The 24,165-nt window shown below is 48.2% G+C and overlaps 1 protein-coding gene across 3 annotated transcripts in view; it reads left to right on the forward strand.

Moving 5' to 3' along the window:
• Positions 1–322: 322 nt before the first annotated feature.
• PGBD5 (piggyBac transposable element derived 5) overlaps positions 323–24,165 on the forward strand; it is an 88,876-nt gene continuing 65,033 nt past the window's right edge. For all 3 annotated transcript variants that reach the window (XR_014248939.1, XM_082407124.1, XM_082407125.1), the window contains exon 1: positions 323–654. Coding sequence is in view for 2 of the 3 variants with exons in the window: in XM_082407124.1 (XP_082263250.1) it covers positions 330–654 (325 nt within the window). In the remaining variant the exon portion in view is untranslated. The remainder of the gene's footprint in view (positions 655–24,165) is intronic.

The raw sequence follows: 24,165 nt of genomic DNA on the forward strand, positions 1-24,165 counted from the left end.
AGGTCGGCCGGGGAGCGCGGGTAGCCGCCGCGGGGAGGGCGCACGGCGACGCGGCGGGCGCCGAGGAGACGCATCGGCGACGCCTGGCCCGGGCCGCAACCCCTGCCTCCCGCCGCGGCCCGCAGCCCGCGGCGCCCGAGCTCCGAGGCGCTTCCCCGGGCGCTGGGCCCGAGGCGGCCAAGACGGCGGGCCGGCCGGGCGCGGGGCGGCGGGCGCTGTGCTGCGGGCTGCGCTGGTGGGGGACGGCGGGCCGCGGCGCGGGCCCGGGGCCCGGCGCGTGCGGCTGGGAGGCGCTGTGGGGGGCCGGCGCGCGGGCGGCGGCCGGGGCCATGGCCGAGGGCGGCGGGGGCGCGCGGAGGAGGGCGCCGGCGCTGCTCGAGGCGGCCCGCGCGCGCTACGAGAGCCTGCACATCTCGGACGACGTGTTCGGCGAGTCGGGCCCGGACAGCAGCGGGAACCCCTTCTACAGCACGTCGGCCGCCTCGCGCTCCTCCTCGGCCGGCTCCTCGGACGACGAAGCCGAGCGCCCCGGCCCCGCGCGGGGCTCCGGCGCCCCCGCCGCCGCCGCGCAGGAGTCGGAGGAGGACGAGGCTGGCGCGGGCTGGAGCGCCACGCTGCGGGACCGCCCGGCCCCGCACTTCGAGGGCACCGGCGGTAAGGCGCGGCCCGGGGGCGGGGGCGCGAGAATTCCCGACGCTCCGCGGGTCGGCTTGCGGGTGGCAGCTGTGCGTTTCGGGAAACACACGAGGCTGCGGCAGCGTGCCGGGGCTCCGCCGAGTTCCTCGTGGGGACAGGATGAGGCGAGGCCGCGGCAGCACGGGGGAGTGTACCTTCACGTGCTGGGAGTGTCCCCGCGTCCCGCACCAGAAGCCACTCGCACCTGGGGGGTGGGTCAGAGTTCGGCTCTCCTAGTTGAGGGGATCCTGAAAACCTGGCGTGTCTTGGGGCGGGGGAGTCATTTTGCGTTGCTGGCCCCAGAGCAAGCCTGACCCGGGCGCCAGGGGTGGGGCAGGTAGCGGTTGGAGCGAGGCCCTGGGAGGGCTGAGAGAGGCCACCCATGGCGTCTTCACTGGGCTTTAGTTTTCTCCAGTTAATCTGAGAAACTTTCCGTGTCCGTGCCGTTGAGGATCTCTTGGGAAAAACAGGGAAGAGTGAAAGGACCAGTTAGTTGGGCAGCATTAAGGCGTATGCTTTTGCACCGGAAGGCACTTTCACGTGTGTCCTGCTTACTGTTACGGTCGTAGACCAGCCCCTGATACCTGGAGAAGGGCTGGCAGCTCTGGCTGCTTGAGGTCCTCTCTGCTGCCTCCTTTCTTGGGAGGTGGTTATAAAATATCTCCACTTTCCCCGCGGAAGCTCGGCAGCCTCTGCCCTCTCCCGGAGGTGGAGGCCAGCCATTTGCCCTTGTTCTCTGATGCTTTTGTTCCTTGCTCTGCGCCGCCTTCCGTGGCAGCCCCTGGTTTCTGCACTCTGTTTTCATGGGTGGAATGGCGCGCAGCCGGTGATGCTGACGACCAGGGAGTGGCCGCAGTGGGCATGATGCTGGGCGAGATGCGGCCTTCCCTGTGGCTCTCCCCGATTATTGTTCGACCGGTCGGGAACACAGCCCATAGGAGGACAGGACCAAGGGACCCCTGGCTGGTGCCTGGACTCGGGTCAGGACATCAGGCTGCAGCCCGCTGGCAGGGCTGGCTGGGCTCTCAGCAGGGAGTGGTCTGCACGCCTCCAGCAGTCAGGCTGCAGTGTGGATACGCTAAGCTGCAGCTGGGCTTCCAGAGTCCAGGTTAGCTGTGCAGTGTTGCAGGTGGGTACATTTAAAAGCAGGTTCGTATTTGGGCTTTGATTAAGAGTGTGGCAGTTTTCAGTCACATCCCTCTGTATAATCCTTTTACCACCGCCCCCCCCCCATATTTTCCAAAACGTCATAAAGTTTTCCAGCCCCAGACAGCTGTTTTTCATATCGGCTTTTAAGAATCTGTACCTACCCAGAGCCCTGGTTTGGCAGGCTTTATGCAGTGAGTGTCTGTGATCCAGTTTTTGATCTTGGAACACTTGTGATGCGTGTCTGCTTGGGAGGATGCGGCGTTTCCCCTGTCTCAGGGGAGAACAGGGAAATTGTGTTGGGTTCAGCCTGGTTATGAATAAGATTCATGAGTATGCTGGTTTGAGAAGGCTGAACACACTGAAATTTCACAGCAATATCATGTTTCTTAGTAACCTATAAATGGGAGAAGTTCTGCAGCAGAGCAGTTTAGCCACTGCAGCACTTAAACGGTCACGAAGAGCAATATCATGTGTCAGTTGGCGTTAGGTTCAAATTCTGCTTCCTTCACGTGTCCACTGAGTTCACACCTGGACCTGAGAATCGCAGTCAAGCGCTATAACCAAAGACCTTAGTGGTTATTTGATGGTATATTTATACCTAGTTTTGCTTTCCTATTTTGTGTAGGAGCACAGCCCTAATTAAGAACTTTCTTCTTCCTTGCAACACCTTCTCCCTGAGGGAATTTGGGGTAGTGGTGGAGGGATGAGATTGATGGTTTATTAAGTAAGAATTCAGGTCCCCTGAAACAATGGAATAGGGTTTATGGGGGCAGAGAATAGGTGCAGAAATATGCTGCCGGTGAGAGAAAATCCTTGTGCCTTACTGGTGCGGAGAGAAAGAAGTGTGTTAAGAGGCTGGAGAGCTGCATCCTGGCCGCCCTGAGAGCAAAGAAGGGTCGGCCTGCCAAGTTTACCAAGTCCAGCAGCTCAGACGCTCCAGCCAGAGTGTGCTCCCCACTTTTACGGAACGCAGCCTGCACCTCCCTCCATCTTTGTTTCCCAGTTTGTTGATGGATCTCACTGGGCTGGTACGGTGGGAAGGAGACCAAGCCAGAGGGTGGCATTTTGATCTGTAATCAGCCCTCATCAAAGAAAACCCCTAATGGAAATTGCTGTTGCTGCTAGAATCAGATGAGGAAAGCAAAGGATTCTAGACTCATGGAACAGGCTTCCTGCCTGCCTCCTGCTGTGAAAAACCACGTAGGTGTATGTATGGAAATAGGCGTGTATGCATGTGACTGTCTTAAGTGAAAATGCGTTATTGCTTGTGCTGAGCCTGGTTTCTTCTATCAGAAAGAGGTTATGACCGCTGTCTGGGAGCCCTCTTGATGACCTGGAACCCTTTTCAGAGAGTCCCTGTGTAGGCGAGAGACACTGGGCACCACTGTGCCTTTGATCTGCATTCAGAGCCGCCTTTGGCCAGGCGGTGGGAGGGAGAGTACACAGTAGGGAGACATTTGATGCCCCGGAGGAGGGGAGGGAGGAGGAAGCATTTCTGTGGTTAAGGTTGTCTTCTCAGCCTCTTCCTTCTGTTTTTTTTCAGTGTATTTAGCTCCTTGGATCAGGCTCTCCAGAAGTGCACTTATGGGTGGGGAGGTCCTCTCTCTCACACCCCCTTCCCTTCTCTCTCCTCCCGCTGGGTCCCCTTGGGATGATTTAAATACAAAGACCCTGTGTGGGTCATTTTAACCCCTGGTGGATGGAGGGTCGGCCTGGGAGCAGAAAGTGGTTACTGGGAGCTCAGGGCCCAGGACTGTCTTCTAACCAGACTCGCAGGGTATCCCCCTAAAATAGCCCCCTCAAGCTGTCAGCCTCGTCTGCCCACCGTGCAAATAACCAGCACAGCATGCAAGCTCACTCTTTGGAAACAGCATGAAATTCAGCTGCCTTGGGAGCTCCTGCCCTTTCTGAGCAGTCTTGTGATTCGTTCTTTCTGAGGAGGCAAAGGAACAGGCAGATTCACAGATGCTCGGGGGCTTCTTCTGTTTGGCTTTGTGGGTCCTTTGTCGTGGCAGGCTGGGATCTGAGCTATCTGCTCTTTCCATGAGAGCTTGGACTTCACAGGAGTTGTCTTCCCACGTCCCATGTCAGCCACCCTCTGTCATCATGCAGTGGGGAGCTGTGACCTTGAGAAGCTGGGGAGGAACATATGGCATTGATAATTAACACTGTGAAATGTTTTATCTTTAGAGTTTGTTGTTGGTTTATTTGGTTTAGAGTGTTTTTGACTAACGAGGAAGAAGAGAAGCATCTTTCTCTTAAAACCAGAATTAAACCGAGACCTTCTACTGTAATGGGATTTGTCAGCTAAGATACTGGGCCCCTCTGGTGTCAGGTAAGCAGCTGCTCCCACCTTTAGCTCTGTGGCTCCGGGGGGAACTCAGATCATGGTGAGCTATGAGATAAATCACGTGCAGTGCTACCTAATACTCAAGCGCATGCGGGGCCACGCAGAATTCAGAGAAGGGAACTTCCTGGGAGAGGTGTTTTGTTCTTTTCCTAGGAGTCTTTTCCTGTGATGGGGAAACTTGAGCTCATGATAAGGAAAATAACCCACAGTTTGCATCTGTAACTTGCTTTTTCAGGCATTATCGCCCTGAATCGTCACAGGTACTCTGTGTGGGAGAAATTTTCTTCTCCACTTTACAAAGAAAGACAGATGGGGCTTTTCTGCCAGAGCCTGTGGGTAATGAGATTACCTTGGTTAAGTGATCACCACCGTCTGACTGCTCAGACTTGATAATTCAGGAAAGGTAGTGGGTTGGGGTTTTTTGTTTGTTTGTTTGTTTGTTTTTCACCTAGAATTTTTTCCAGTCAAAAATATTTATATTGGTTTTCATGTTTATACGTGGATTTGCCGTTCCCTTTTCTGGAAGCATATATAGTCCTGTGAGGCTTGATGCAGGTATGGATTTGTGTATTTCAGTGGGATTTCAGTCCCACAGTCGGGGACTGAAACAGAAGACCTAGGATTTTATCTAGCTTCTGATTTAATCCCTGCTCCCCTGAGCCATGGTAATGGGAGGTCAGAGCTCCTCTGCGGGGGGCAGGGCTTTGAATACACCAGCACCCTGGGAGTTTAGTGTGGTGTAGTACTCAGTTTTACAGTCTAACACTCACCTTTATTTTTAAGAGCTGTCAGTGTATACTTTTTTCTTATTAACAAGTAATATATGTTCATTTTAGGAAAAAAACCAAAAAGAAAAATGATAAAATTTAAAGAAATCCCATAATCTCCCGTTACTCAGAGATAATCACAGTTAATACATTGAGTGTACCCTTCATAAATCTTAGGTTACATATTATCAGGTGACCTGCTTTTTAGTTCTAATTAATATATTGTAAACATTTTCCATTTAAATTTTAGAGTGTCGTTTTAATGAATCAGTTCCCTTTGGGTGGGCATTGGGTTCATTGCCCCCTCTCCCTATTTACGTATATTTATTTATATTTATTATGCTGTGATAAATATTCTTGAACTTTAAGTTTGTGTGCTCATCTTTAATATATTCCTTAGCATAAAATGATCAAAACAGAATTGAATAAGGATTTTGTACATTTTAACATTTTTGATGTCTCTTGTGAAATAGCCTTCTGGAAATGCAGCTACTTACACACCCCGGCCAGCAGTGTACCAGAAAGTCCATTAGAAAGTCTGGCTTCTAAGGCAGCAAACCAATGTGTAATTCCTGCTGGTAGTGTGGCCCTGAGAGAGTGTTCCCTGTCATAAAGCTTACTGAGGTGTGACACACACAGCACACGAGTCACCGTCTGCAGCACAACCCTGCAGCTCGCCAGGTCAGGGTAGAGTCCGTCCAGCCCCTTCCCAGTCGGTACCTCCCTGCCCCCAGGGGTAACCATTGTTCTGATTTCCATCACCATCAGTTAATTTCGCCTGTCATTTTGGTCTGGTTCTTTAGTTCATCATGAGATCTGAGTCTTATTTTTACAGTCTTTATTTCGCCGTGTAGCATTCCATTGTATAAATACTACAGTTTGTTATCCATTATCCTATCAGTGGACTTTTGGACTGTTTTCAGGCGTTTATGAATAAAGCTGCTACCAATATTCTTGTGCATGTTTTTGATGGACATATACGTAATTTCCCTGGGGCGTGTATACCTAGGAGTAGGATCTCTGGGTCATAGAATAGATGCGTCGTTGCAGCCTTGGCGCTGTGGACACCATGGGCTGGGGGATCCTTTGTTGCAGAGGCTGCCCTGTGCGTTGAAGGGTGCTCAGCGGCGCTCCTGCCCTCTGCCCACTGAAGGCCAGCAGCGCGCCTTCCTCTCGTCGTGACAAACAAACTCCTCTCCAGGCGCTGCCAGGTGTCCCTTGGGGAGCAGAGTCATCTGCAGTGGAGAACCACTGCTGTAGTAGATACTGCCAAATGGTTTTCCAGTTTATACATGCACCAGTGGTGTATGAGATGCGCCACGTATTCATTCAGCAAGCGTATTGAGCCCTGCTGGGATAAAACGATAAGTAAGGCATGTCTCCTGGGGTCCAGTAGGAGAGACAGAGTGAAGAAAAAGAGGTAAGAGTCTGTGATCACAGTAAACCTGTATTTAGATGGGATTCCAGAGGTGCCTCACCTGATGCAGCTGGGTCGCACCTAATCCTCCGGCAGAGGTGGCCCCGAAGCTGCATCTTGAGGAATAAAAATGAATCAGGTGAAAAGGAAGGAAAAAGGCCTCTCAAACAAGGGAGCAACTTAGGTGAAGGCTGGGGTGGAAGGTGGAAAGAAGGTATGCCATCTTTGCCTCTGGGCAGCCCCACTCTCCCTTGAGCTCAGCATCCTTACTTGAGGCCTTAGTGAAAATGGCTTGAAATGTGGTTTGTCATTGTTACCATTGCAAGAAACTGTAGCTGGAATCTGAACTTGAAGTCCAGGCGTGGGTACCCAGCGAATGCTGGATCCCCCAGTGAGGGGAGTTTGGCAGGTTTGGCGAGAAATAAGTGCTTAGAGAGGGTGGAATCCATGGAGAGGCACTGGGGTTTTTTCTTTAAGGAAGCAAGAGGGGATATGAATGACAACCAGAGTCAATGTGATAAAACCTTTATTGGCCAAGGAATGTATAGTATCAGTATTAACTTAGGGTGAGGGGGAGAATGTCATGCTACAAGAACAGTAGGATACCTAAAATATCCTGTAATGTAAAGGGACGCTCTGCCTGGATTGGCACATGGTGTAAAGAACTTTCTTCCCTGTGTTTGTGAATTCCAGGAAGAATTACTACAGAAGTATGACTGTCTGGCCATACTTTTTTTGATTTATTAAATGCATACTAAATATTAGGTGTGTATTGAATAAATCAGTTTATTAAAACAATTAGAACCACAAATTCTTTCTCTTCTCATATCATTGCCATTGCTTCCAACTGTAACCAAGACAACATCACTCATTGGTCACGGCACTGGAACCTTCACCTGCTGGGATTCCCAGATTCCAGTTTTGTTGATGCCCCGCCCCCTGCTTCTATCTCTCTTCCCATTGGCTGTGGAAGAAGAGTGATCTTTACAAACCGGGGCTCATCCACTCACTTTTCTGCTTAAAGCCTTTCAGCGGCTTCAACTTCAAGCCAAAGGGAATTCCCAAGTCCTTCGCAGGGCCTGCTAACCTTCCCGTCCCACGTTCCTTTGGGTACCTGTCCTACAGCACTCTCTCACCACATGCTCTGTCCATCTCAGAGCCTTTGTGCCTGCCAGACCTTCACCTGGAATGTTCTTCCCGATACTCGAATAGCAGCCCTTGCTTGTTGGTCTGGTCTTGGTTCAAATGTCACTGCCTCCAGGAACCTAAAATCACCGTCTTCCCTCTGGTCCCTTTTAGCACCCATACAAGCTAACTCCTTCCCAGGGCTGAGACCTTGGATGTCTTGGTCATGGTTAGAACACGGTAATTCCTCAAATTCTGTTGGATGAATGAATGAACAAAAGACTAAATGGATGCGGAAGTAGATTTTTTAAATGGGGGTGGGAATTGGTGTCGGTGAATAAATGTTTACAAGGACCTGTGCGTTTTTAACATCTGAATTGTGGATGGGGAATGAGTTCCTTCCCAGGAAGGCACTGAAGCAAGTCTGGGATATGTTTAACAGGGATTTCCATCCTGGATGGAAGACTGAACTCGTTGGCCTCTGGGGAACACTCCAGCCCTGGGCTTCTACAACCTGCCCACTTTCTAATAGCTAGAGACCTCCAAGACAGGACTATGTTAGGAATTTGCAGGGAAGCCAGCTCCATACCCCTTAATTGTTTCACAAACGCCTGTATATATCACTTACTGTGTGCCAGATAGTGTCCTGAGCTCTTTCTAACCTATGTAATCCTCATAACAACGCTGTGAGGTCAGGACTATTATTTTTCCTATTTTTAACATGAGGAAACTGAGTCACAGAGAGGTTAAGTGACATAGTGTGGACTGGTCCCTTTGATTAGGGTATAAGTAAGCATCATACTTAAGCATGAATGTGGACCATGGTATATGCTGGTCAGATCAACTAATTAAAAATAAGTCCCTTGCAGGGGGCTCTGAGTTGAAGACCAGTGTCATTCTCCAAATCTGTCTCACCCATTGACTCTCATCCCAGGCTTTGGCTGCACTTAATTTCCCAGGCCCCCCTCACCCCCTCCCCGTGCAGCGAGAAGGGCCGCTGCCTGGGTTCTGAGCAATGGAAGATGAGGCAAAGTGTGGACCCCATGCTCAGGCCTGGCCAGGAGGGAGGCTCCTCTGGGCCACACGTCAGAGATGCTGGGGCCACCAGATGAGACGACCTTGTGTCTGAATCACCATTTGGAGCACAGCCACCCATGGATCAGTCATATCTGTCATGGACTAAATTTATGAAGAAATGAACTTCCCTCTTGTTTGCTCCCTCATACATTTGGCAGGGGCATGGGGTGGAGGGCTGGTTTTACAGCAGCCAGCAGAGTCCTATTTGCGCAGATGTTGAAGAAAAGAGATGGATGGGGGAAAGCGAATTCAAATCAGTAGGGCTCTTGCTGATCATCTGTACAAGGATTCACGAGGGGAAACTGAGAAAAAAAGCCTAGAGAAAAAAAATGAATTATTTGCATTCTCTCAGTGAAGTTCCCATTGTAACTTTGGAACAGATGAGATGATGCAGGTAAGCAATGTGCACGGGGTATTCTAGACGCAGTTATTAATTGCACATTGATGTTTTGAAGTGGTAGAGGGTTTGAAAGGGGCTTAGTGGTCGGTTTCTGGTGGGGAGCGAGCATGCCCAGGGTAGAGGGCCTGGGCTCTGCTGAGTGCTCGCCCTGCGGTCTTGGGCAGGGGACCCAGTGGAGCTCAGCACTGAGAATCAGTAAAGACATGCAGGAAAGCACAGAGCTGGTGCTTCATTCCAGGTAGCTGATTCTCATTCCTTTAACTACTTTTTTCCTATGTGGCCAAAATGGACATGATGGATATTGTGCTACTTAGAAGGTTTTAAAAACTTTTTAGCAAGCAGGAACCTCAGGACAAAACCAGGGGGCTCTCTTTGAAGCCGGAGTGAGAGGCCCCAGAACCCACCCAGCTGGCCTCTGCACCCTCTGGGAGCCCTCAGTCGTGTGGCACCCTGTGAGGTGCTTCAGGATCCCTCTCCCATCTGTCGAGGGCCTTCAGCTGGTGGAACCCAGGCTGGATGGGGAGAGAGACTCCACGGGCAGATGATAGACATCGGTGAGAAGCAGTTAGTGTACTTGCCTCTGCTGGGCCCCATCCTCTTTCACATGATGGAGAGGAAACCAGTAGGTGAATGTAATATTGTCATTTCAGAGCCACCGAATAGCTTCCATGGCAAAGGTGATTAAAAATTTAATTACTTTAGAAGAACCAGAGAGGGAGGAGACCTGTTTTCTCAAGTTTGGAAAACAGAGTTACAAAGAGAATATAAGGGATCGGGATAAAGGATAATTTTCTGGGAAGAAAAAAAAATAGAAACAAGTGGAATCATTTAGAGAGTGGTTAATGAAGGGCTTGCTTATGTGAGCTCCTTCTACATTTGGGGAAGCGGAGAATCATTTGTATCTTAAATAAGCTTCCCTGGGACCCCTGCTGTGTCAGTGGGCTGTGCTGAGTAAAGATGCCCAGGTTCCGTGAGTGAGTAGAGCTTCACTTCAGAATTCACATTTGAAAAAATCTACCCCTTCTTCCTCATCTGCTTGTAATGATGCTTGCTTTCCTTGGGCCCCAGCGTTTGAGGTAAATAAAAATGTTCCATTTGGTTTGCTCTTAACACTATTGTATTTCAGCAAAATTCCCAATCAGGCTTCCTTGGCTAGCTGAGAAACTGGACCACAATTATTTCACCTGAGGGGACATGCATTCAGAATTCCAGTGGAATCTGGAAAATTACCTAATTGGAAATTGGCGATAAGTCCAGTGAGAAGGCTTTTAAGATTGAAAGAGGTGAATTTTAGGTAAATATCAGCAAGTGTAAATTCACACTGTGTATCACACATTTATAGACTCATTGTCTTCAAGAAGTTTGGCAGAGAAGAAATAGAAAGATTTTGAAAAGATGACGGTAAGTTCAGGGAGACGGCAGATTCCATCAGGGAAGTTGGAGTGGCTGGCTGCTAGGGTACAGCCCAGACTCCTGAGGGCGGCGTGTGAGATGCTTTGTTGGGAGGGAGGGGGACCTGTCCCAGCTCAGCATCCAAAGCGCCGCCTCCTGCAGGGCGGCTCCAGGCACCCAACGAGATCCTGTCTGGTCTGACGGAGGAGGCACTCAGTGAAGTACCCTCCCCACTGTCTTGCTGGGCTCCTAAGAGCAATTCCCAGTGTCCCTGCTGCCAAAGGACGAGCCAAAGCCATGTGCCCCCTGGGGTGTGCCAACATTCTTTCACCCCAGCAGGTTATTGGCAGCAGGGCTGGAAAACATGTAAGTACAGTTGCCTGGAAAACTAAAGTTAAATGGCCCCCCAAAAGAAAAGCTCTTGAGTTCAGACTTCATCCCTTCTTTTGAATACACTTCATTCATGTGGCCTGTGATGGGCCAGGCACTGTGTCAGCAGCTGGGGCTTGAGAAATGGATAAGGAAAGCATGGTGCCCAGCCCTGAAAACAGGAAGTGCTCAAATACTTGTGACCCATATGGTAGATGCTGTCGTAAGAAGGGCATCCTGGTGCTGTGGGAGCCGCCAGGACCAGCACTTCTGTAGACCCGTAAATGTGACCGGGACACGGCCCCAAGGGAAGCCAAGGATGGTTTGCTCAGATCCCTGCTCCTCACCGGCTCCAGAGTGTCTCCCCGGGATGGGATCAGGAGCTGGGCAAGCGGGATCGCTCTGGATAGAAGGATCACAGCTGTGCCTAAGTTCTGACCTGCAGCCGATTCCTGTTTCCACTGAATCCAGCTAAAGGTGATACTGACAACAGAGTATCTTACCCTAAACTTGTTACTGGGAATAAAAAAAAGTCAGTGATGGCTGTGGAGTTAAAAAGAAAAGGAATACTTCTTTTCTTGGTAGTTTTCATACTGTGAAGTCTTTTAAAAATTATACACATGAACTATCTAATTTCATTTACATGCATTAATATCATACATGGTTTTTAACTGCAATCCTGTTTTACCCTTTTTTGTTAGAATTCTCTTCACTGCCTGCCTCTGTGTAATCCATGTTGACAACTTGTTGCTCATACGCAAACATATTTGTGCATATACATCATGTGTAGGAGTTTTTGGGGTCATTGTTTAACAAATACAGGCTCACTTTATATACCTTTGTATTATGCTCTTCTCATTCCAGAATACTTCATCAATAACTTCCTTCCGTTCCTAGCTTACTTTATTTTTATAAGGAATGGCTGCCAAACTTTTATCAAATGCCTTTATTTTTATCAAAATGCATTTGTTGCTGTGGTCCTATTTTTTATTCACATTTAATTTATGGACGAAGTAGATTTCACGGATTTCCTGGTATTGAGATTCCCGTACTTTCCCGGAATATATCCAAGTTGGTCTCTTTGATAGATGGCTGAATTCCGTTGTTTGCTGGTATTAGTTTAGTGTTTCTGTAGCTAATCCATCCTAAGCCAGATTTGTTCATTGTTTCCCCCCCCCCATCTCTCTCAGGTCTGAGTATTAAAATAATGCTCAGCTTCATAAAATGAATTGGCTTGTTATTGTTTAATTGCCTGTTGCCATTCAGCGGTGGAATTATGCGTTAGATATAGCTCAGCTGTGAACCTGTCTGGTCCTGGTACTTCTGAATTTTCCACGTCTTGAATCATTTTGATGATTTACGTTTTCCTAGGAAATCATCTGTTTCTTCTAGGTTTTCAAATTTGTTAATGTAAAATTCCATGCAGTTTTGCAAAACGCTTCTTTCTGATTTGCTTTTGTAATCTGCACTTGCTTTTATGTGTCTGTTCTCAGCCCTGGTCTTCTGTGTTTGTACATCGTCTCTCTCCCCTATCCCCTCCTCTCCTTCCCCTCCTTCCTTCACTTTCTCCACTTTTCCTCTCCCCCCATCACCCACCTTCTCTCTCTTACCCTCAATTGGGCACGTGAGGTTTTTCTGTATTATGGGTCTTTTCAAAGAATCAACTTTGAGGGACTTCCTGGCGGTCCAGTGGATAGCACTCCGAGCTTCCACTGCCGGGGGCCCAGGTTCGAGCCCTGGTCGGGGAACTAAGATCCTGCCAGCTGCGTGGTGCGGCCCTCCCCCCACCAAAAAAAATTAGCTTTCAGTTTATTTGTCCCTGTTATATTTTTTTTAATTTAAAAATTTATCTTTGTTATAACTTCTTTCTTTTGATTTATTGAGCTGTCCTTTTCTAATTGGTTTAGATGAGTACATGTTTTTTTATTTTAAAAAAGCTTTAGTATTGAAGGCATCTGACACTAAAATATCCTTAGAGTATAACTTCTGGTGTATTCTGTAAGTTTTGGTATCCTTGCCATTGCTTTCAAGATTTTTTCCATTCCTCCTTTTGATTTCTTCTTTGATCTAAGAGTATATTTCTTAATTTCTAAGTAGTTAAGATTTTTTGTTACCTGATTATTTAATTCTCATTTTATTGGATTGTGATGAAAGAGCTGTCCTTTACATCTTTAATATGAAAGGTTTGTAAAGGTTTTCTTTGTTGCCAGATATCGAGTTAATCTTTACAAACGTGGCATACATAGGTAAGAAAAAATGTGTGTTTTTTATTTGAGGGAAGTAAGGGTGTCTGTTTCTCTGTCCTCTCTGTTTTTCTTCTTTCTGTCTAGTAGATATTCCCATTTGAAGAGCTAAGTTTTTACCATATGCTTGCATTTTTAGGAGTCTTTAGATGCCGTGTTGTTTGGTGCATGCATACTTACACCTTTTATATCTTCCCACCAAACTGTACCTTTAATAATGTCCCTCTTCATCTTGCTTAGTACCTTTAACTTTAAATGCAGCTTGTTTGCTGTTAATTTGCCTTTCCTGCTTTCTCCTCCCTTGCATTTGCCAGGTATCTCCTTGCCTGGTGCATTCTTTCCAACCCCTTTTTGCCCCTATTTGTGTTTCACGGACAGCATATAGATGGATATATATTTTTGACACAACATGATAGACTCTTTAGTTGGAGAAATCAGTCTGTACACACTTATTTTTTTTCCATTTTATTTAGTTAAAAAAAATTTTTTTTTTATGTGGACCATTTTTAAAGTCTTTATTGAATTTCTTACAATATCGCTTCTGTTCTTTATGTTTCGGTTTTTTGGCCACAAGGCATGTGGGATCTTAGCTCCCTGACCAGGGATCAAACCTGCACCCCCTGCATTGGAAGGCAAAATCTTAACCACTGGACCGCCAGGGAAGTCCCTGTACACACTTAAAATGATAACAAACAAGCATGATTTTATTCCTTCCATATTATTTAATTCACTTTTTTATTTCTTACTCTTTTCCCTGTTTCTGGTGTTTTGATCAAGTTGTTTATTCTTTTTTTATGCAATAAATATGGAAGTTCTTTCCATTTTGGGGGTAAGAGCTTTATTGAGATATAATTCACATGTCATACAATATACCCATTTTATGTGTACAATTTAGTGGCTCTTAATGTATTCCCAATTGTGTAGTGTAAACAGTCAGTTTTAGAACATTTTCATCATCCCCAAAAGAAACCTTTAGCCATCACCCCGAGCCTTAGGCAACAGCTAATTTACTTTCTGTCTCTATAGATTTGCCTGTTCTGGAAATTTCATATAAATGAAATCATACAGTATGTGGTGATTTGTGACTGGTTTCTTTCCATTAGCATGATGTTTCCAAGGTTCATCCATGTTGTTGCATGTGTCAAAATTTCATTCCTTTTAAATGCTGAATAATATTCCATTGAACTGATGTATATACCACATTTTGTTTACGCATCAGTTGATGAACATTTGGATTGTTTTCACTTTTTTGCTACTATGAATAAAGCCAAAACCTGCATGTACAAGTTTTAATGTGGGCATAGTTTTCATTTTTCTTGAGTATGTAGCTAGGAATGGAATTGCCGGCTTGTATGGTAACTCTCTGTTTAACTTTCTGAGGAACTGATAAAATGTTTTACAGAGTGGGTGGCTGCCAGCAGTGTATGTGGGTTTCAATTTCTCCACATCTTCATCAGGACTTTTGTTTTTTTTTTAGATTTTTTTTTTAATGTGGACCATTTTTAAAGTCTTTATTGAATTTGTTACAATATTGCTTCTGTTTTATGTTTTGGTTTTTTGGCCGTGAGGCATGTGGGATCTTAGCTCCCCAACCAGGGATCAGACCCACACACCCTGCATTGGAAGGTGAAGTCTCAACCACTGGACCTCCAGGGAAGTCCCGTTTTTTTTGGTTTTTTTGGTAGTAGCCATGCTAATGAGTGGGAGGTGGTATCTCATTGTGGTTTTGATTTGCATTTCCTTAATGATTAGTGATGTTGAGCATCTTTTCATGTGCTTGTTGGCCGTTCATATATTTGTATGTTGTAGAAATGTTTGTTCACGTTTTTTGCCCATTTTGTCCAAATGGCTAAACATTTGCCTAAGGCAGGACTGAAGCCAACTGTAGAATGAACTTCTAGGATAAAGATACAGTCTGAAGTTTTGTTCTTTTAAAAAAGCATTTATATATATATATATTTTTTTAAGGATTATTTATTTATTTATTTATTTATTTTTGGCTGTGTTGGGTCTTCGTTTCTGTGCAAGGGCTTTCTCTAGTTGCGGCAAGCGGGGACCACTCTTCATCACGGTGCGGGGGCCTCTCACTATCGCGGCCTCTCTTGTTGCGGAGCACAGGCTCCAGACGCGCAGGCTCAGTAGTTGTGGCTCACGGGCCTAGTTGTTCCGCGGCATGCGGGATCCTCCCAGACCAGGGCTCGAACCCGTGTCCCCTGCATTGGCAGGCAGATTCTCAACCACTGCGCCACCAGGGAAGCCCAGAAGTATTTATATTTTATTAAACATTTTAGGTGTCAAAATTCAAGAGGTTGACAGTATAGTACAGGAATAGTGATTTCTCATGCTGTCGGTGGCTTTCCTGTACCTGTAGTCGCAGCAGTGCGCACTTGTGAACACTTGTGTTCACTTCCTGTTGGGCTAGGGAAGGGGCAAGGCGGTCGTGTCTGCCAACACAGGGACTTGTGCCAGCGACGGTGCACCTTCCTCCCTCACAGTAGCTCTTGAAGGTAGAGACTTACCTTCTTTTCATCTCCTAGACTTGAGGACTTGGTCAGTCTGTGGGCTGATGCAATGTCATTGGCAAAATCCCACGAACTAAACCTTGGTTGACTGCTTACAGGTATTCTTTGAGTATTTCTTAGGAGTAAACTTCAGATGTTGCCTCACTTGTAATTTTTATTTCTAATATTTCCTACTGCAATTGCTATGTCCTGCAGTCCCTTGAGGAAAAACTAGGAACGTGGCAGTGGAACAGTGTGTTTTTCTTCCACGATAACAAAATCATTTCTGAATTTCTGTCTGCACCTCAGATTTTGGTATACGAGCATGGATATGTGCATGGATTTTGGCGTCTTCCCGAGGAGACGATTCGTATCACGTAAAGAACACTTATGCTCTTGTGACATGTCAGCCTGGTGACCCAGGATTCTGCAGGCCAGCCAGAAAGGCAGGACCGGGGGTAACTCCCTCATCACTGTAGGCTTTCGGCATTCAGAGGCCTCTGGATGTGTTTGTAACCTTCACACGTGTGCTGTGCAAGATGCAGAAGGAGCACATTAATTCAGGGGAACAAATCTTCAGCATCACATTTTCCAGGAGGAACTCCATAACTAGGATTCATAGCTTGGGTGATTCAACAGTTCTTCATCTTCTAACTACTGGAAATGGTAGTTGTTACTCACATGGTAATCATTTCAACAGACACTTTGAGTGTAGCATTAGTTTCCGTAGGCTTAAAACTACAAGACATTGTCTTCTTAAAGGGCACTCTTGTAAGGTTATTTTAAAACTTGACTAATGGAAACAAAATTATTCTGTAACACTTTCTTTTCTTCATACTCTATTATTTTTAATAGATTGAAAGTGATTTATTTTGGATGTTGTCATAAATGATTGTGGAATTTTTTTCTGTTCCTGAATTTTTAAGCTGGCAGAGTTGACTTTCGGATTTTAATTCATCTTCACTAGGTGAAGAATTCACAAATAGGACTTTTTCTTGAAATACTCATAGCCTGAATGAAATTGAATGGATGAAGTTGAATGATTATAAAATTACATTAAATTCTCAAGGGCTGTTTGCTTTAGTCTTATGAAAGCTAATGCATGAAATAATTCTACAAAGATTATAATTTTGATATAATCTATTTTTCTGCCTTCTGTCATTACTTAAATTTTATGACTCAGTTCTAAAGGACAGATATTTTTTCTGAAGTTTTCTGGACGACGTACGTGTAACGTATAGTATTGTATTAACTATCATTCTGTTTCTTGATGTAAGTATTTGGAAGCTCTTAACCTTACTACCTTTTTTGTTTATAAAATTGTCAGCTATTCCAATCTTTAATTACTGCAACATTTCACTCATACTAGTAAATATACATTTGTACTTTAACTTCTAGAACTCCACCATAGAAAGCTCATAAGTTTATGTTTTCAGCCTGAGTTACATCTAGAATGCTTAATTGTAGTGAAAGTGAATACTCAGATATTAATAACAAATCTGAATTGCATGTCCTGTGCATTGTGCCTGAGATGGCTCTACTGCTTAGGCGTGATGAGAATCTGCATGACTGAATGATGTTGATCACCCGTTACTTCAGGGGTGTCAGAAATGACATTGACGCAGGCATCAGCCTTCAGCCTTGCCAAGGCCAAGACCGTCGGCTCATTAGTCATCGGTTTTCTCTCCTCTTTGCTCCACGGAGTCTTGGTTCTATTCCATTTGTTGTTAGAGCTTTTCCTTCCTTGTTTTTCCTCTGCTGTGGTGCCTGGTGCCTAGTAGTATATACCCTGAATTCTTGTCTTCAGAGACCTTTTCTTTTATCGTGATAGCTGAGGAGCTTTTATCTTGATGCCTAGGGAGCCATTTTCAAGTCCCGTGGTTCCCAGACATTATCTCACCACCCAGGCTGCTCTGACATCGTCCACAGCCCGTCCGTGTCCATCTCCATGTTCTGTTTCCTTTTTAGGTGCGAGTTCATTCTGCCTGAAGAACGGTCTTTTTTTTTTTTTCTTTATCCGTAGTTTCAGAAACTTAACTGGCACGTGGCTCTTGTCTTATCCCTTATGTCCAGCGCTGGGTGCCCTGTACTGCCTGTCCTTCATCTGTCCTTTTCTCTCTCTCTGTCTTTAGGATGTAGCTTGAAAGTCTCATATCCTGTCCCTTATGCTTTTCATTTCTTCATACCTGGGCTTTCTGCTTTATTTCTTGGACTTGGTCTTCTGAGTCAGTGATTCAAGGATCATCTGTGACCACCTTCTCGTTCTCTTTGCCTGAAGAGTTGTTTAGTGGGGAAATCATGTTTTATAGTTGCAGGAAGTCTTTTTTCCCCCTGTGTGTGTTGCCGTTGCATCTCTTTGCGTGCTGTTGCTACTATTTTAATTAAAATTCAAGTTGGCACGTGTATCTTCCAGCAGCTCTCTGTCCCTGAGTGAGTGTTCTGTTTCTTCTGAGTCATACTCCCTGTGCTGTGAGACCCTTGGAAGGGCGACTGTCTTTCTTTGTGGGCTTGTGGGCCTGGGTGGTAGAGAGAAGGCAGCTGACACGTCCACGGCTGACACCTGCAGGACCTCCTGCTTGTTCTCTCAGGCTCAGGGGCAGGAAGCCTCGCCTCTTTTCCAGCTGTTTCTCTACCTGTGGAGCCTGGGAATCTAGGTGAGCACACAGGTGAGGCTGACCGTCCTCCCGGGTCCACAGGTGTCCTCAGGCCTCCTGCAACTGGGGCTCCGGGGCGGTCCCTCCAGCTTGAGGCAGGAAAAGGATGGGGCAGGCTCCCCTCCACCTGGAGCCTGCGGGTCTCCGCACGGGAGGGGCCTGGTGGGGACGGGGAAGGGCTGTGTTGGAGTCACCTTGTTCTTTCAAAGAGAAACGTCAAAGACTTTATCTCAAGGAAAAGAATAAAGGTTTATTGGGTAGCATTTAAAATATTTCATTGCACACTTGGATAAGTACTGTTATCCCCATTATACAAATGAAACAGGCTTTGCGAGGTTAAGGGATGTACAACCGTAAGCAGTAGTGCTGGAAGCAGGGGTCAAACTCGGCCAGCTGGTCTCTTTCCACGAGAAGAGGCCTGGCACGCAGTGAGCATGCCTTTGAATGTTGGCTCGTACTGTCCTGTACTGCTCTGCCATCCTCACGGTTACAAACCTGTGGGTGCCTTGGAGGAAATAGTGGAGAGGTGGGTGGCTTTCCAATGAGATTCACGTTCAGGGCTTCCATTCCTCAAACTTTCTTTCTTTTTTTGGGGGGGGAGTATAATTGCTTTACAACGCTGTGTTAGTTTCTGCTGTACAGTGAAGTGAATCAGCTGTATGTATACATATATCCCCTCCTTCTTGGCCCTCCCTCCCCGCCATCCCACCCATCTAGGTCGTCACAGAGCCCTGAGCTGAGCTCCCTGTGCTATACAGCAGACTCCCACTAGCTATTTGTTTTACACATGGTAGTGTATATGTCAGTCCTAATCTCCCATTCCTCAACTTTCTAACAAGCACTTGGTCTGGTAGTTGCTTAGATGAAGACAAGAAGCCATTAAGGGCAGGAGTCTCCCTGAAGACCCTCATTCTGGAACACCAAAGTCATGACCATGTGAGCAGTTGCTTGAAGTGGCCTTTGGCTGGAGGGACGGGTGTTCAGCTGGGCTAAATATTACATAATTGAGGCCTATTAAATGTTGTTCTTGCTATCATAAAAGACTTTTAGTTTTGGACTTTTAGCATCCAAATAGGTCAAAATAAAATTATTTTGACCTATTTTCCACGCTTTCTACGTGGAGATGAAAAGACTAGTTCCTCAGAGCCAAAAGAAGGTGGCCCCAGTTTTCTGGTCTTGTCTCGGTCGGGTTCCGTGACCTTCAGCCAGCCCGCGTGTCAGCATCGGCCAAATAGCTTATCAGACGCCTCGGCAGTTTCTGGCTTCATGTTGGGTGAAGTTTGAGAGTGTGAAGAACTTTTTGAGTCAGAATTCCCAAGTCTGCTTTGAGTCCAGCCAAATCTTTGAGTTCTCAGACTTCCCAGCCTCCGGTAATTCACTTGGCAGAGTAATTTAACCTGAGCCTCAGTTTTCTAATCTGTAAAATGGGGACATAGTAGATCCTCACAGCCTCGTCGGAAGGCATAACATGTTTGTAAAGTGTCTGTGTCTGACCCTTAGCAAGTTCTCTGACAGTGTTTGTCCCTTTCCCCTGCTCTGTCTGTCCCCTGAACCGTTCCCAGGCCTTTCTTAAGGATGAAGAGGAGAAACGCTGGGCCACGTGGGCAGCTTCTATGGGGCCCCCAGGCTCACTCCCTTTGGGCGACCAGTCAGGTGTGCACGTGGATGTCGGTTTCCTTTAGAATCAGTTCATCTGGACAGCGTTGCTTGTGAGAAGTGTGGATGTAGAATATGTGGAGTAATGTTTGGCACAAGCATTTCTTTTTTCAGGAAAGACTGGGCAAGTCTGAGAATTCACAGGTTTTGGCTGGACGCCCTGTTTGGCAGACGCCCCTGCCTCTGTCAGCCATCACGCCTGGCAGGGGCTCCGTGACTGGGGTCCTGCTCCCTTACACTGTAAGGCAGTTCCGGCCCTTGGTCCCCCTTCCCCAGGCCCCTCCGCATCACGCTTCCGTCCAGGTGCCTCTCCCGCCTCGTCTGGGGTCGGCAGGTGTTTGCTGCCTGGGCACTGCCGGCCGTGCAGATGCCCAAGGCCTCTAGTTCGGGAGATGCCCGGGCAGCAGAAATCCTGATCAGAAGATGAGGAGGAGTGAAACCTGGTTACTTATTGATGCCGACGTGTTTTCAGTGTTTCTTTAACCCTCCGGAAGTCAGGGGAGAGCGGAAACTCTATACACTTCTTTTCCTTCCGGGTCTGGCTGCCATCCCCACGTTCAGAAGGAAGATACCTCGCGCTGGATCTTGGCACCCCGGGCAGCTCCCCGGCCTGACCGTGGCAGGCCCTCGGCTCCGACGAGCCCCTCCCAGCACCACGGCCCCTCTCTGCCCTTGAACTTGGCCTGTGAAGGGTCTGCTGCTCGCCCTTCTGTCCCCAGGCCGCAGGCACTGAGGTCCTCCCCGTGCCAGGTCAGGAGTTCCCCGTGAGAAGAGCCACCTCAGTGCCAGCAGGCAATCACTGAGCTCCTCCCGCATGCCGAGGACTTTCACGTTCACATGCCCCGCGGGCTGGGAGTGGCGCGCGTCTCGTGGGCGTTGTCTGCACCCCACGGCCGGGGGTGGCCTGTGACCCGGGGGCCAAAGCCAGCGTCCTTCCCTCACATCCCACAGCCTCCCTAAAGGTGGGCGTGGCCCGTTCCTGCCCGAGGGTCTGCACGGGGCTGTCCCTGCTGATAAATGTCAGGCGTCAGGTGGGAGGGACAGTGAGTGCTGTGGGGACAGCGGTGCTTCCCAGGGGACTGCAGAGATCACACGCTTTTCAGGGGGATGCTGGAATCGCCTGGGCTTTCCTGTCTCGTCGGAATTCCCACCCCTGTCCCTTGGTAGCCAAGTGACCCCCTCGGAGACAGGTTTCTCATGTAGGAAATGGAGGCCCCTCGCCCTGCCTGACCTGTCCGGCGTTTGTAAAGCCCCTTCCGTGGTGCCTGCATGTAACGAGGCACCCAGGAAGTGTTGGCCCTTTTCCTGTTCCTGGTCTCCTGTGTCCGTGCGGTGGACGGTGAAGTAGACAAGTGTTTATTGAGCACGTCTGTGTTTCAGTCACCGTTCTAGGCTCTTGGAATTCGTCAGCGAACAAGACAGATCCCTGCCTGCGTGAGGTATATACATTCTTGAGCGGGAAACAGACAGTTAGCGATAACCAGGGCGAACAGATGGTGCGTTAGAATGGAAACACGAGGAAAGAAGCAGTGGACAGGATGAGGGGGCTCGGGGGTGCTGGAGCGGGGACAGCAGTCCGCTGCACGGTTCAGTAGGGTGGACGGGATAGGCCCCGTGGCGAAGGTGAGATTGGAGCAGAGGTGAGGGAGGTGGATATCCTTCCCGTGCAGGCGGGGGCGCGGCCAGTGCAAGGCCCCAGGTGGAAGTGCGCCTGGAGGGGAGGGAGGCCGAGTTGCTGAGAGTGAGTGAGGGTGCGGAGGACACGCAGTCCCAGAGGGGTGGGCTGGAGGTGGAGGCGGATCACGGAGTGTCTTGCCGGCCGTCGTAGGGGCGTGGCTTTAACTGCAGTGAGATGGGGAGCCTTTGGGGTGTTTTTAGCAAAGAGCAGGCTGGCCCAACACAACATTTTTTCTTTCTTTTTTTTTTTTTTTAAGGAACGAAGGTGCTTCAGCATAGTTTTTTTTTTTTTTTAAGATAGTGTTAACTTTTTTTTTTTTTAATTTTATTTATTTATTTATTTATTTTTGGCTGTGTTGGGTCTTCGTTTCTGTGCGAGGGCTTTCTCTAGTTGTGGCAAGCGGGGGCCACTCTTCATCGCGGTGCGCGGGTCTCTCACTATCGCGGCCTCTCTTGTTGCGGAGCACAGGCTCCAGATGCGCAGGCTCAGTAGTTGTGGCTCACGGGCCCAGTTGCTCCGCGGTATGTGGGATCTTCCCGGACCAGGGCTCGAACCTGTGTCCCCTGCATTGGCAGGCGGATTCTCAACCACTGCGCCACCAGGGAAGCCCCAACACAACTTTTAAAGAGATGCTCTGGGGCAGGTGTAGGACTTGGCCACGTAGTAACCTGAAGAGAGGGGCTGGAGGAGTGGAGGCCGTGATGTGGTCAGATTCTGGATGTGTCTTGAAACTAGAATCAACCACGTGCCCTGATGGATCGAACGATCTGACCTTGGGGACTGAGCTTTGGAGGAGTCATCGGCAGTGTTGACGGAAGAAAGATGCATCATTTCCCCAAAAGCTTGGCTTGATGCCGGTGGAGCTGCCATCGGCAGGACCTCCTGACATCCTTCAGTTGAGTCACCCTCGGCCTCCCCCGTGTCCTTGTTAATATCGTCGTCACTGGTGATGGTGGTAGTGGTGTTGGTAACAGCTGTCTGAGAACCAGACCACAAGGCCTGGTGTGCGTTGGCCGTTACGGCTGAGTTCCCAGCTGTGAAGGAGGTGGGCTTAACCACTTTCCCCTATAAGGTGAGCGTGTGCCAGCATCACCGGACCAGTGGGAGGGGCTCTGGAAGAGGGGCCAAGGTTAGCTCTGCTGTGGACCCCTCCTGAGAAGACCCGCTCCCCTGGGCATCCCCGGGCAGGACCTCCTGCTCTCTGAGTAGTTGGCTCCTGAGAAGATGCCAAGTGGCCGTCGGCAAAGCTGGGAGGGCTATTCTTTTGCAGGAGGGTTGCCAGATAGAACACAGGATGCCAAGTCAACTTGAATTTCAAATAAACAGTGAATAATTTTTTTTAGTGTAAGTTTGCCCCAAACATGGCATGGGGCATACTTGTATGAAAACATTACTGTTGTTTATCTGAAATTCAAAGTGAAGTAGGCGTCCTGTATTTAAATTTGCTAAACCTGGCTAGCCTCTGTCGGCGTGTCCTTGCTAATGGGTGAGCTGCACCTTCGTAACCTGTCAGAGTTGCCGAGTGACCGACTTGACTTTGGAAGAGCCGTTTCATTGTGTGGGGAGGAGATTCTGTGTGTTCTTGGCTCTGTCTTTCCCCGTCGCCTGAGCAGAGAATCAGGCCTCCTCCCGAGCTCTCATCAGAGCCCTGTGCAGCCTGCCCTTCCTCTCCTGTTTCTCCCGCGTGAGTTGTGCCGGGGGACTCCCTGCCGGCCCACTGCTGGGTTTTAAGTCCTGCATGAGGCAGTGCTGAGGACCGAGGCTCAAGGTCTTCAGCCCGGGAAACCCAGGACTAGGAGCCGTGGGAGTGGAGTCGGGCGCCAGCGGCTGGCTCTGCCCTCTGAGAGCTTACGGTCTGCTCTGCTCTGCTGGGGAGACCTCTGCTTCCAGCCCTGTCCTGAGCACCTACTCTGCTAGGTACCCCCTCCCTCTGTTATGGGCTGATTATGTCCCCTCCCCAAATTTGTCCTAGGACCGCAGAATGTGACTGTGTTCAGAGATAGGGCCTTTAAAGGTGATTTCATTAAAGTGAGGTCATCAGGCTGGGCCCTGATCCAATGTCACTGGTGCTTATAGGAAGAGATCAGGACACAGACACGCACAGAGGGAGGCCCCCTGGGGACACAGGGGGAAGACGGCCGCCACAAGCCAAGGAGAGAGGCCTCAGGAGAAACCACCCCTGCAGACACCTTGACCTTGGACTCCTAGCTTCCAGAACTGAGAGACAATAAATTCCTGTTGTCTAAGGCTCCCAGGCTGTGGTACTTTGTTTTGTTAAGTCCAGCAGATGACTAGACCATCGGCAAGGAGATGTGAAAGGCAGACGAGAAAGCAAGGCAGGGAGGCTGGCCCCCCCAGGGTTGAGACGAGACATCTCAGCTCTGCAGAAGGCAGGTCTCGGAAGGAAAATATCATCCAGCTCTGAAGCGACGAGGCTGTCGCTCTTCCTTGAGGACCCTGAACTTCTTTACATGTCTTAGTTGTCTCTTAGTCTGTAACATATAACGGAAGAGTCACAGCTCAACCAAGTTTTGCATGTGCATATACCCATGTGTTCTGGGGGAGGTTTCGAAAGAATATTATCCTAGAGCTATTTTTATGGCAGTGACATCTCTGGGTAATTAAAATTATTTTTATATCGTTGTTCTTAGGAATGAATTTGGTAAATATTCTTTAATACCCTCTGTTGCTTAGGCTAGTTTGCTATTTAAA

Source organism: Balaenoptera borealis (assembly GCF_965194805.1).
Source record: "Balaenoptera borealis genome assembly, chromosome: 10".
NCBI classification, from domain to species: Eukaryota; Metazoa; Chordata; class Mammalia; order Artiodactyla; family Balaenopteridae; genus Balaenoptera; species Balaenoptera borealis.